Genomic DNA, 13,776 nt, shown 5'->3' on the forward strand with positions numbered 1-13,776 from the left:
TTCCAGCATATTGAGCTACTGCCAGCTCTACTTCATAGTGTCTTACCATCGATTTATCGAAGTGTTTTGATCTCTTCTATTTCTAGCATTCTTTTTGTCAAAAAATTAAAGGAAGAATAAAAATTTGCGGATACGTAGTTGACAGTATCTATTATTATAATAGGTATAAGAAAAAGTTTACACTTTCTAGATTGTCCCCATTTTACAAAAATTTGGAAATATCCCCTTCTCGTGGTTGAAAAAATATACATTCAAATTAAGTCCGGAATTGTAAAAAATTACTCATTCTAAACAATTTTTGTTCTATAGAGATTTTTTCAGAAGTCAATACTTTTCGAGTTATCTGCAAGTCAATAATATGTTCATTTTCAACAAAAAAAAAACATGTCTTTGGACGGTTCTTCGCAAATAACTCAAAAAGTAAGTATTTTATCGAAAAAAATATTATTGGCCAAAAAATATAGCTTATAAAAAAGTGAAAGATAATTACGTAAGAGGTAGGTATTTTTGAGGGTTGAAGATAAATTTAAACTACTGTAAAGTACATTCGTTTATGAGAAATAAATTTTTATTTAACGTACCTATGTACATATAATTTAGATTTGAATAACGCTTATATCTGCCCTTATCAATTTTTGGCAAAAACGGACAGTTTTCACCCCTTATAAACCATGATCGCCTATTTTAGTCATCGTTTTTGAAGAGGAAGGCATGATAAGCCCACTTGAAAAATTTTACCCAAAATAGGGCGGAGGTTTTGCAATATTTTACCTCGAATTAATTAACTATTACCAAATACCAAAGAAAAATTTTATGACCTTTTGTGATAAACTTACTCATGCACATTCTATTTTTTATTGCTTTTGCCTATAAAATTATTATTTACCATTCTAATCTTAATTAATTTTTTTAATTTATGAAATTTTTGACCTAGAAAGTTTCCTATAAATAATAGGTTTATACATATCTATTTATTCTAAAAGTATAAACTTTATTTCACTGACATACTTAAAAAATTCAAATATGAATTTTATTTTCTTACTGTTTTTGGTTGCCGCCGTATATGCCGGATTACACAAAGACAGCCTAGCCAAAAGACTGCCTATAGACATCGTAGCTAAGTATGAAAACATCACTTGGGAAGGTAATTTTTTCATTATTTAAGAAAAAAAATTTAATTGCTGTTATTAAAATCAAAAAATTATTAACGTTTTTTTTTTACTACAAATTTTACCTAAAAATGGACAAAACTCAAAAGTGTTTATTTTTTTTATTTACATTAACGTGCTCGGCAACTACGGCCACTCGCACGGGACGGTCACAAACAAGATTACAAGAGGTATAATTAAAGAGCATTAACAAATTATGTCGTAAAAATAATTTAAAGTTTATAATACAATGATATATTTTTTAAAAACTGAAAAATTTTGTCTAACTGGTTGGTATCACTTAGAATGTCACATAGTTGCGGTTTGAATTTGAGCTGTTGTCTTACTACACTGAACTGATGACATTCGGTAATAATGTGGTTCACGGTAAGTTGGCACTGGTATGTTAGACAGATAGGCCGTATACCTGATGAAATCAGGAAGCCGTGAGTAAACTTGGTGTGGCCTATATAGATTCTTCTTATAATTCTAAGGTCTTTTCTAGAGAGTCTTGTTGGGCCAGTGTAAAGTGGCTTATATACTGACGGCTGGATTGCACGTAAAGATGTATTTAAAGAGTTCCAGTGGGTTTGCCATAACCTCCAGGAGAATCTGTACGCTTCTGTTTTCAAATCTTTACAAATTTGGATGTGGGTTGTTGACGTGGTATCTGTTGAAGCCGTTTTAGCATGCTGATCTGCGAGTTCATTGCCAGGTATACCAATGTGAGACGGAATCCATATAAATATGTTTATTTAAAGGGCACCCCTTTGCAAAATGCTTTCACTCCCAGAATTCAATTTTTTTAATTCTTTTTTCTCGATTTATGTGATTACTAATTAAGACTTAGCGGAATTTTAACCCACCATCATACCAACCCCTCCCCCACTACCAAAAATATCTTTTACAGTTTTTTTGAAGTGAAAACTCCTTTAGGGACGTTGTGCGATTTTTGGACAGGGAAAAAAGCATTGAATTTGCTACCGTCATCGCGACCGTCATCGCTTATGCTATTATGTGCATCTATATACAAGAATAAATAACCGCTAAACGCCGTAAAAAAGAATGGCGCATACAATATTCCAGCTACAAAAGGTCTGATATGAATATTACGTAAAATGAAAATGTATTTTCATTTTGATGCAAAACAAAATTCTAGTTTTATTTTAAAATATTTTCCACAATATTTGCTCAATTTGAAGTAAAACGCGCCACAAAAGAGTAACTTTGTAGTCCAGGGCGCATCTGTTTTGAGATGGACGTTGAGAGGTGACTCAAATTTTTTTGCAGAAATTGCTTGAAAATAAATCAGATAATCATATTTGAGTTATCCTCCCTCTCAAAGAGGTCCGGAAAAAATCGATTTTTGTCTGAGTTTTTTTATTATAACTTTAAAAGTATTCATTTTCGAGAAAAGCTGTACTGACAAAAAAGTTGCGTAATTAAATTTCCTACAATATAAAATTGGTTAAAAATTTAAAAAATAGTCACCCTAGTTGCAAAATAGCAATAATTACGTAAAAACCATACAAAAACAAGTATTTGCATTTTACGTTTTTCAACCATTTATGCTACACTTAGGACCTTCACATTTCACCCAGAAAAACTTTATGATACAATAAAACAATTCTATAAATTTTATTAAGATCGGTTCAATACATTTTGCAAAATAAATTTTGAAATCCAGCTTTCGCAAAAAAAAAATCATTTCTTCAAAATATTACAGGACTAAAAATAAAGCAGATAGCAAGTTGAAATTTGTTTTGCTGATAGAAGTGTACGGTACCTTTCATTTGCAATTTACAAAATTAAAACCGATTAATTACCACGGCGTCAGGAAATTTTTTAAATAAACATTACTTTTTGGTGCTACGCGCAGGACAGCGGTGTTCGATTCACACAAGTTGATTTCCACCAAAATTTCTTCCAATCTTTATCTAACATATTATTTTCTTACTCTATATTTTGTTGTATTTTAATATTTTAATTCCACAAAAATCAAACTAATGTTATTATTGTTTGTGAAATATTTTTTAAACAATTGCATATTATGTTTAAAAATAATAAACTTTTATTCTCTTAGTTAAAATATATGAACAAAGAAAGTTTTTGCTAATTAAAGTGTTATTTCAAAGGATAGAGTATGTGTTTTTTTTGCAATAAAAAAATTTATTTATTTATATCGAAATGTAATCAAAATAAAAATGTATCAATTATTATCAAAGGTCATTGGAATGTCCAATCAGAGCAAACTATCCGCTGTCCTGCGCGTAGCACCAATATTTAATGTTTATTTAAAAAAATTCCTGACGCCGTGGTCTTAATCGATTTAAATTTTGCAAAATTGAAAATGAAAGGTACAGTACACTTCTATACGCAAAAATAATTTCAACTTGCTATCTGCTTTATTTTCAGTCCTGTAACATTTTGAAAAAATGAATTTTTTTTGCGAAAGCTGGATTGCAAAATTTATTTTGCAATATCTATGAAACCGATCTTAACGAAATTTACAATATTATTTTACTGTATCATAAAGTTTTTCTGGGTGAAATGTGAAGTTCCTAAGTGTAGCATAAATGGTTGTAAAACGTAAAATGCGAATACTTGTTTTTGTATGTTTTTTTCGCAATTATTGCTATTTTGCAACTAGGGTAATTATTTTTTAAATCTTTAACCAATTTTATGTTATAGGAAATTTAATTACGCAACTTTTATGTCAGTACAACTTTTCTCGGAAATGACTACTTTTAAAGTTATAATCAAAAAACTAAGAAAAAAATCGAATTTTTCCATCAATTTTTGACATTTTGATTATTTAAACAATGTTCCGGACCTTTTTGAGAGAAACGATAACTGAAATATTATTATTTGATTTATTTTCACGCAATTTCTGCAAAAAAATTTGAGTCACCTCTCAACGTCCAAATGTACTAATATTTTTACAGATGCACCCTGGTCTATTGATGCAGTTTGAATGTTCAAACTCTTTTGTGGCGCGTTTACTTCAAATTTAGCAAATATTATAGAAAAATGTTTTAAAATAAATCTAGAATTTGGTTTGCATCAAAATTTGTCGATTTGATTGGTTGTGGTTCCACTCGACCACACTTGCTATTTAAAAAAAAGTGGGGGTCGATGTGGGACAGTAGGAGATTAAATTTGAGGGCATGAATTTTTTATGAAAATTCGTCCAACTCCATAAAAAATGGACGTGTTTTTTTTAAATTCTGACGAAGCTCTTGGTTTCTGAATTTCTGGGGCTCTCAAATTTTCGTTGGAATAGAATGTGTATGGTAGTTTAAATGATAATGACGTTGTTTTTTAATAAGTTCATAGCAACATTCACACCCTGTAGAACTGTATTGATTTGAGATAAAAAAAACTCCATGTTGAAATACTTTTTAATACATTCAAATATTTTTAAATGATTAATATAGCGAAATACTTAATTTCAGTATACAGGGTTGTTCGGAATTCGGAAGCAGTATTTTCAGAGTTTTCTTAAATAGAACACCCTGTATTTTAGTATTGATATGAAACGGTATTTTATTATGTCTTAAGCATTTCCAATATAGGGTGAGGCAGATCAAGGGCCTATTAGAAATATCTCGAGAACTAAAGGCAACTTAATTACGAAAATTGGAATAAGGGGGTTCTGAAGACAGATCTATTTAATGAAAATATTTTCATCTATTTGGTACTTCCGGTTATACCGGAAGTTGCTTATAGCTTCGTTTTTTTAAATGGGACACCCTGTATATTTTTAAATTTTGGATTCTCCTCGATTTCCTCTTTCTTAAAATATGAGGTTTTGTAACATTATACAGGGTAGGGTGAGAGATAATTACGTTTTCTTATCAATTTCGTAGCAATGTTCATTAGGGTGGAACGAAAGCATAGGAAAAAAAAATTTTTGTTTCAAAGAACTTTCTAATAGCACTCGAAAGTTGCCTTTTCATGTCTACAATAAAACTACAAAATATTGTTGTTCTAGGTTTACATCTTGAGGTGCCGCAAGAGCATTGAAAATATAGGTTTTTAACAAAAAAATACAGACATTTTCAAATATTTTATATATTTAATCTGGTGCCATAGCTAACATTTCTTAGTCAAATATTGTTTATAATAACAGTTAACATTGCTATCATTGCTATATGTACACATTGCTATAAGATTTCTTTAGTTACAATATTCCGCTTGATACTCAAAACATTGTTATTTATTTCAAACTTAAGAATAATCTTGTTGGAAGCAATATTTGCCCTAGCAAAGCCATTTCTTGCTTCTAGACCACAGACACTAAGAGATGACTCAGTCACGAGCTTTGTGACTCTTTCCACTGCCTTTGTATGACAGGGAAAACACTGAAAATCCACACACTGCAACAACTAGGGTATCTTGCTTCACTTATATATTTTAAGTCCTCGTCAGTTATATGTTTTATCATATGAGGTTCAGTAATTACTTCTTCCGTCCAGTTAATTACATCAATGTAGTCATTGGCATTAAAGTTAAGCTTTGGGACAACAAAGTTCCTTACACAATTTATGAGTTCCGATCTTGCCTTCAAAAGTCGTCGTAGACGACATATGTGTTTTCTCTCTTATGTGTTTTCTCTTGTCACGTAACATGGAGAGAAGCATATTTTTTGGGTGAGAGAAGTAATCATTCCTTTGAATTACTGGATCAGTTATTTGGAGATGTTCCTCACAAAGATAACGTGAAAATTTGATGAGTCCCCATATAAATTTTGATCCATTTACACAAGATGGTTTTAGTTTGATATGAGACAAGACTGGGGCATACACCTTCATCACATTCATAGTTAAAGTTTTCAGATTATCTGAAGGATTCTCTGTTGCAACACATAACCGAAGAATGTGATTGGCCAAAGTAAGCCATCGTGAATGAGCTAATTTCCCAGGGGTTTTTAATGAAAGATCAGAAGGACATACACTACTGGAGATTGTTTTGCACATATCAAGTAAATATTGTCGATCTGTGCTTAGATCATCTTTAATCTCTAGAATAGGGAGGTTGTTTTGTATGGGAGCGAAATTAACCACAGGAAGCTGGTTACAGATTTCAAGTTCTTTGCTTAAAACATCTTCAAATTCATTAGGGTTTTTAGTTTTTCCATGGCAAATGACGCAAAGGCAATTCATTGGCATGGAACAAACAAATCAGCCACTGCAGCGGCTTATTAAGGTTTTTTTCTTTTAAAGCAATTACACCATTGTTAACACCGGTGATAGGGCAGTTCCATCACATCCGATAGCTGTTATATTGGAAATATTCAAAGGATTGCCTCCTTGAAAATGCTCTACTATGCTTTCTTTTATAGCTTTACCTGTTCCGGAAGCAGAAGTTATATGCCACAGGAAGGTTGATCCAGGTTCCTCTACTATTGAAATGTGCTCTTATAGTATAAGTCTGTTAGTAAAATTTGTGCCCTTGTTTTTCTTGATTAATTGTTTTGTCTTTTCTTTTTTTGAGTGAAGCTAATTTCTGTGGCATTTGAACGATTTTTCAACCATGCTCGATGTATTTTCATCCTGTGTAATTACCTTACTTTTATTATCTTTCATAATAATGCCAACATCTTGTACAGCACTGGTGATTGCTGCTGCTATTCTGTCTGAGACACCAGTCCTGTCACAGATAGAAGCTACTGTTGGCAGTTCTACTCACATTTGTTTAGTTATACTTAAAGAACTTGAGGGCTTTCTGGACTTATAAATAAATTCTTGCAGGTAACTTTGATCGTGATCATCAGTAATGTAATATTCACAGCTGTGTTACCATCAGCTACTGATTGTCTGTAATTCAAATGCTGCTGTACTAGTTTTTGCCTCCTTTCCTCCCTCGTTGCCAGAACCTTTGAAACTATCTTGTCAACTCTATCAATACACATTTTTCTCACGTCTTGGCTTTTATCTGCTACTAAGAATGTTAAATTATATTAAAAAATGAAATAAATATTGACTACTAAATATTTCTTTAAATGTGGAATTCTAGTTCAAACTTTGTCAGTTTTAGTAAAAATAAATATTGGATTATTGTAAGTTAAAACTAAAATTATCTTTAAAGAGTAGTTTTAGAGTGTGTATTTCTCATTTAAAATAGGAATTAGGACATTACAATAGCTATTTTTGACCAAAATAAAATCATCAAAATTCGCAAAATTTAACTAAAAATTCTAATTTTCAACCCTTTTGCGGCACCTCTAAAAATATTTTGTTTTGAAAAATATTTTATTTGTGGCTTAACAATGGCTATACGCAACTTTCTATCACTATTACACTTTAAAATTATAAAAACATTTTTTTCGTTCCACCCTAATGTTCATACCCTGTAGGATTGTAGTAGATTGACATAATAAACTCTATGTATGTTCAAATGATTTTTAATATAGTCTACTATTGTTAACAATTATTAGTATAACTCAATTTTTAATTTTAGTATACAGGGTGGGTCGAAACTCGGAATGAGTATTGTCTAAGTTTTCTTAAATAAAACATCCTATATTTTAGTATTGTAATAAAATGATATTTCTTGGTACTTTTTTACTTCTTAAGCATTCCCTATACCTAACTGCTTTAATTTGTGCTTAATTGTTAATCGTACCAACAATCTTAACTTCGATGGTATTTTGATATAGACCAACCATTATTGGCAATTTTAAGTATTAGTCTAGATTAATATGTATTTATTTCCAAAAAATTATTTGTGATTGAATATTTTCACGGCCAACCTAATACAATTTCACATATTTTGTGTTGCAATTAATATTTGGCTTGAATCACCACTAACTCACAAATTTAAGCAGTTAGGTATAGGGAATGCTTAAGAAATTAAAAAGTACCATAAAAGAACATTTCATTACAATACTAAAATACAGGGTGTTCCTTTTAAGAAAACTCAGAAAATACTCATTCCGAGTTTCGACCAACCCTGTATACTAAAATGAAAAATTTAACTATACCAACAATTCTTAACAATAGTAGACTACACTAAAAATTATTTGACTATAAATAGAGTTTATTATGTCAAACTACTACAATCCTACAGGGTGTGCTACAAAATTAATAAGAAAACGTAATTATCTTTTAACCTACCATATAAAATATTACAAAACCTTATATTTTAAGAAAGAAAAAATCGAGGTGAATCCAAAAATGTAAAAATATACAGGGTGTCCCATTTAAAAAACGAAGTTACAATGAGCTTCCGGTATAACCGGAAGTAGCAAAGAGACCAAATTATTTTCATTAAATAGTTCACACCTCAAAACCCCTGTATTCAAATTTTCATGATTTTCCTTCTTATAGTTCTCGAGATATTTCTAATAGGCCCTTTATCTGCCTCACCCTGTCCATAACTGATTTAATTTGTTAGTTGTTCGTGATACTTTAAGCCAAATATCAAATGCAGCAAAAATTAATTTTATTAGGTTAAAGTCAAAGTCATAGACAAACAGAGAGAATATTTACTTTTTTATGATTATTTACGCACCAGCAATCTTAACAAAGTAGACATATTGATATCTCCCCCAATATTAATAAATTAAGGATCAATCTAGATGAAAATGTGTGTTTAGTTTCGAAAACTTATTTTTGATTTAATATTTTCACGGCCATTCTAATAAAGTTTTACATAATATTTGCTGCAATCATTATTTGGAATAACCCGGGAGCAGTGGCGCCGCTAGAAAAAATTTAATATTTTATCCTTTTCCGTGATAATTTGATGAACAATTTTGCAACCTAACTTTCCACTCGTAAGTGCTTTGAGGAAGACTGTAGTAATGCATAGGATATTTAAAAAAAAATTGAAATTTTTTAAATTTTTTAAATTTATTTGTGGGGAATTTATGGCTTTGGTGAGGACCAATTAGCATTAAAATTGTGAGAAATATATATTTTTAATATGACAAGTAAATAAACATATTGTAAAATAAAAATTTGGTTTAAATTCGTTTTTAAATTCGTATTGTTAGATAGAATCTAACGCGCGACTGTTCCCGGGCTAAAGAATCACGAATAACTCTATACAATAATCACGAATAACAAACTAAAGCAGATATGTGTAGATAATGCTTAAAAAAGTACCGTAAAATATCACCCTGTATACTAAAATTAAATATTTTGCTCTATTAATAATTTTTAACAACAATAGACTATATTACAGATCATTTCAACGTATTGTGGGTGTGACTGTTGCTACGAGATTTATTATAAAAACGTAATTATTAAAAAAATTCATATTTTAAGAAACAATACATCGAGGAGTATCAAAAAGTGTAAAAATATACAGGGTGTTCCATTAAAAAACGAAGTTATAACTAACTTTTACTATAACCGGAAGTAGAAGATAAGTAAAAATATTTTCATTAAATAGTTGATTCTTTAAAACCCCTTAATTCCAATTTACATTATTCAGTTACCTTTATGTAGTTCTCGAGATATCGCACACTTAGTTCAATTGTGCTACAACTGCAAAAAAATCGAATTTTCGGTTAAGGCTGTAAAATATTGCCTATATAATGGCCCATCTAATGCAATACAGCCTGAACTAAAATATTGTTTTGGATAAGTATAAAGTAAGATACTTCGGTATTTCACTGTAGGGTTTTTGGAGGTTTTGAAAATGCAATATGGCCATAACTGGGAGATGTGGCGATAATATACACTGCCACAATACAACCGATGTAATTCAATACGTTCAATACGGCCACAACTGCAAAAATCAAGAGAGATGTGGCGATAATATACACTGCCACAATACAACCGATATAATTCAATACGGCCACAACTGCAAAAATCAATTGATTTTTTCATTATATTGCCGCCGTATCTCCTAGGTATCGTTTTATAAATGACTTTCTTCACAATTCAATATCGCCATAACTAAAACGCGTTTACTACAGAACGTTTTGCTCATTTCTCGAGAATATTGTGTTTTGCACTTGTGGCACTATTGAACTAGGTGTGCGATATGTCTAATTGGCTCTTTAACTGACTCACCCTGTATATCTTTTAGCTAAGTGAAAATTATTGCTGGTGATTTTGCAACAATGGTTAATAATTATTAAAAGTCAAGAACTGAAAAGTAAAAGGAAAAGTTTTATTGACCAAACGCAGCTGATAATTATTATCTAAAATGTATATTCCAATATATAATGAAAATATTTTCTCACTTGTTATAGATTGTGGTTTACCCCCGGAGTTTTGCCACAATGAAGAAACATTAGATAACTATCAATGTTGGGATGGGGGAAGTAACTTTATTATTGAAGAGTTGTATCACAGATGAATGTCATGGTAATTGCCATCGCGCCACAAATAATTTTTTTTTCGCGCCTTAATTTCCCTTAAAGAAAAGTACCGTAAAATATCACCATGTATACCAGAATTAAATATTTTTCTACATTAATAATTTTTAACAACAATAGACAACAATAGACAACAACGTTGAAAGATCATTTTAAAGTGTTTTGAATGTGAATGTTGCTACGAAATTAATTAAAAAAAAAACGTAATTATTACAAAATTTCATATTTTAAGAAAGAATACATCAAGGAGAATCACAAAGTATAAAAATATAGAGGGTGTCCCATTAAAAAAACGAAGTTAGAAGCAACTTCCGGTATAACCACAAGTAGAAAATAAACAAAAAATTTTTCGTTAAATAGTTCACTCTTGCTGGTGATTTCGCAACGATGGTTAATAATAATTAAAATATTCTTCTGAAGCTATTTCCTTGTGGCATTTTTATAATTAAACTATTTTTATTGGGAAATAAGCCATAAATTAAATGAAAAAATAATAACGTTTATAAATGTTGTTCTGAAGCTATTTCCTTGTGGCATTTTTATAATTACGTATTTTTTATGGGAAATAAGCCACAATTTTACTAAAAAATGAATTTATTAACGTTTCGAAGCCCAAATCGGGTTTCGTTGTCAAAATACAAAATACTATTAAAATAAAACAAACATGTTTTAATAGTACTTTGTATTTTGACAACGAAACCCGATTTGGGCTTCGAAACGTTAATAAATTCATTTTTTAGTAAAATTGTGGCTTATTCCCCATAAAAAATACGTAACGTTTATAAAATTATTTTTTCATTTTAATTGTGGCTTATTTCGCAATAAAAATATTTTAAATATTAATTAAAAGTCAAAAACTGAAAAGTGAAAGGAAAAGTTTTATTAACCAAACACAGCTGATAATTATTATCTAAAATGTATATTCCAATTACTAATGAAAATATTTTCTTATTTGTTAAAGATTGTACTTCACCCGCGGAGTTTTGCAACCATGAAGAAAAATTTGATAACTATGAATGTTGGAGATGGGGAAAGGTAACTCTATTATCATGGGGTTGTATGCAAGATGAATGTCATCGTAAGTGCTATCGCAGCAACAATAACTTTGGGAGCTTCGAAGATTGTATGTCTAACGCATATCCAGTATGTGTATGTGAGTTATGTTTGTGATTGGAACGTCTTATAAAATAAGAGACAAGAACTTATAAATAAAAACTTATAAATGCATGATGTATTGTTTTTTCTACGTTTTGCATTGTATTTGATTTTTTGACTTCCACTACGGGAATATTTCCTCAAATACAAATTAACCAAATAAATATGTTTCGCTATTTCCATTTAATACCCATCACAGATTTTATGAGACCAAGGATCAAAGGTGAAAATCAAAAAATTAGTGTACAAGAAAACAACATTTCGCAGTCTGACGATGTTTTTTCCTTTCAGAAGTTCTCCTACTTCGTGGTTCATGAGTTCTCTAAATTCATTATTACCTAAGTTTGGTGGGCCTGCTATCCTCCGAAATATTTTCCTCTCTAGAATCCGCAATCTTTTTCCCTCTTTCTGTGTCAGACACATTACCTCAGCACCATATGTGATTTCTGGTCTAATTGCTGCTTTGTAAATTTTCAGTTTAGTATTCTGAGTAAGCTTCTTATCTTTGAGGAAGTTATTGTATTTCCAGTAGGTTCTGTTTCCTGCCTGGATTTTTTCATTAATTTCGATGCTTCTTTAATTAGTTCCATTAACTGAGACTCCAAAATATTTAAAGTGTTCTCCCTTTTCAAATTCATATTCACCAATTTTAAACTTGTTATAATATTAACTCAATTTTTTCTGGAGCATATTAAATATTTTATTTTATTTTGATTTATTTCTAAACCCCTTTTGGATTCTTCCTTGTATAACTTCGTAAATTCTTCTTTTAACCCGCCATCCGACAGGTGGCGTGCGGTACACCCCAACAACTTTAAAGTGCCTAAAACATAAGGAAATTTTGCATGTAGGGCCCACAGCGGCTAGATAGCTTTCTATTGTATATTCAACTATGCGATAACACATAGTTTTTAGTCGTCTGTTTAGTTTCAGCAAGTACATTTGGATTAAAGGTGGTCACACCACACGAGTCGGATTTTATACTTTCTGGCAGAATTGTCTTTATTTTGTTTTACTCTTTTGAATAAGTAATTATATACTCCAGGGAAATAAGGCAAAAATATACCATGTTCGGGACACTTACAGCCAGTTTGCAAATGGGTTTTTTGGGTACTATATACCTAATACATTATACATACAAAAATGCCCGTCACAGTTCGGACGAAAAATTTAGTTATTAACAAATAAGTGTCAAAAATGGCAGTTTTTTCTTTAAATCGCTACGGGTAAAAATATGGTAATTAAATATCTTATTTATACTGTTATTCTCATAGTAGATGAGCGAATGTTTAAAATGACCGATTTTGAATTTCGGTTAGATCATTTGTTGCTTCAGATATTGCAAAATAAAACTAAAATCGGAAATAAAAAAAATGCTACAACTTTTTCAAAATTGACTTTAAGACTTTCATATTGCACAAAAAGTTGAGACGAACAGTCCATATAATGCACAAAAATTTTTAAGACGATTCGTCAATTAGACTAAATCTTATTCAATTTGTTTATCCCAATGAGCTTTTTTTTTCGTAATAATATTGTTCAGGAAATAGTAATAATATTGCAATTCTGTGAAAATCACATGAAATAAAAAAAGTCATTCTTTCAAAGTTTAAAAAAAAATCATTAAAAAGTCATTTTTATCATTCCGAAAACATTTTAATAAAGTAGGGTCATTTTTAGTTAAAAACAATTTGAATAACTTTGTTAATAGTCCTGTCGCCAGGGGGGGTACAACGGCCTCGTTAATTCAGATGGACTTACCCAAATTTTTTTTATGTATTTTGACCCGTAGAACACGAATTTTTTGGGTAACAGTTGATCCGGATGTCAATAAGATTGTTATAGACCAAGAACTTGAGGAATCAAATAACAGCGATTTTTGGCAAAACAAAACAATATTTTGTATTTTTTGGGTCATTTTAAGCAAAAAATATTTCTACAAGTTTTTTAGTAGGATGCACAGTTTTCGAGATAAACGCGGTTGAACTTTCAAAAAATCGAAAAACTGCAATTTTTAAACCCGAATAACTTTTGATTAAAAAATAAAATAGCAATTCTGCTTAGCGCCTTTGAAAGTTCAAGTCAAATTATGTCGGTTTTGATTATTTGCATTGCTAAAAATTTATTGTGTTATTGCTA

The 13,776-nt window shown here is 30.4% G+C and overlaps 1 protein-coding gene across 1 annotated transcript; it reads left to right on the forward strand.

Moving 5' to 3' along the window:
- Positions 1–970: 970 nt before the first annotated feature.
- Positions 971–11,709, forward strand: LOC126884971 (uncharacterized). Its single transcript, XM_050651356.1, has 2 exons — positions 971–1,144; positions 11,444–11,709. Exons 1-2 carry the CDS (start codon positions 1,024–1,026, stop codon positions 11,650–11,652), a joined length of 330 nt encoding a protein of 109 aa, XP_050507313.1. The 5' UTR covers positions 971–1,023; the 3' UTR covers positions 11,653–11,709.
- The last annotated feature ends 2,067 nt before the right edge of the window (positions 11,710–13,776 follow it).

Source organism: Diabrotica virgifera, chromosome 5 (assembly GCF_917563875.1).
Source record: "Diabrotica virgifera virgifera chromosome 5, PGI_DIABVI_V3a".
In the NCBI taxonomy this organism is placed as follows: Eukaryota; Metazoa; Arthropoda; class Insecta; order Coleoptera; family Chrysomelidae; genus Diabrotica; species Diabrotica virgifera.

What these genes read in the sequence shown, in the direction of transcription:
- LOC126884971 (XM_050651356.1), top strand. Translation starts at nt 1,024, where the DNA reads ATGAATTTTATTTTCTTACTGTTTTTGGTTGCCGCCGTATATGCCGGA. An exon ending in TGAAAACATCACTTGGGAAG is followed by an intron (nt 1,145 to 11,443) that starts GTAATTTTTTCA and finishes TATTTGTTAAAG; the next exon opens with ATTGTACTTCACCCGCGGAG.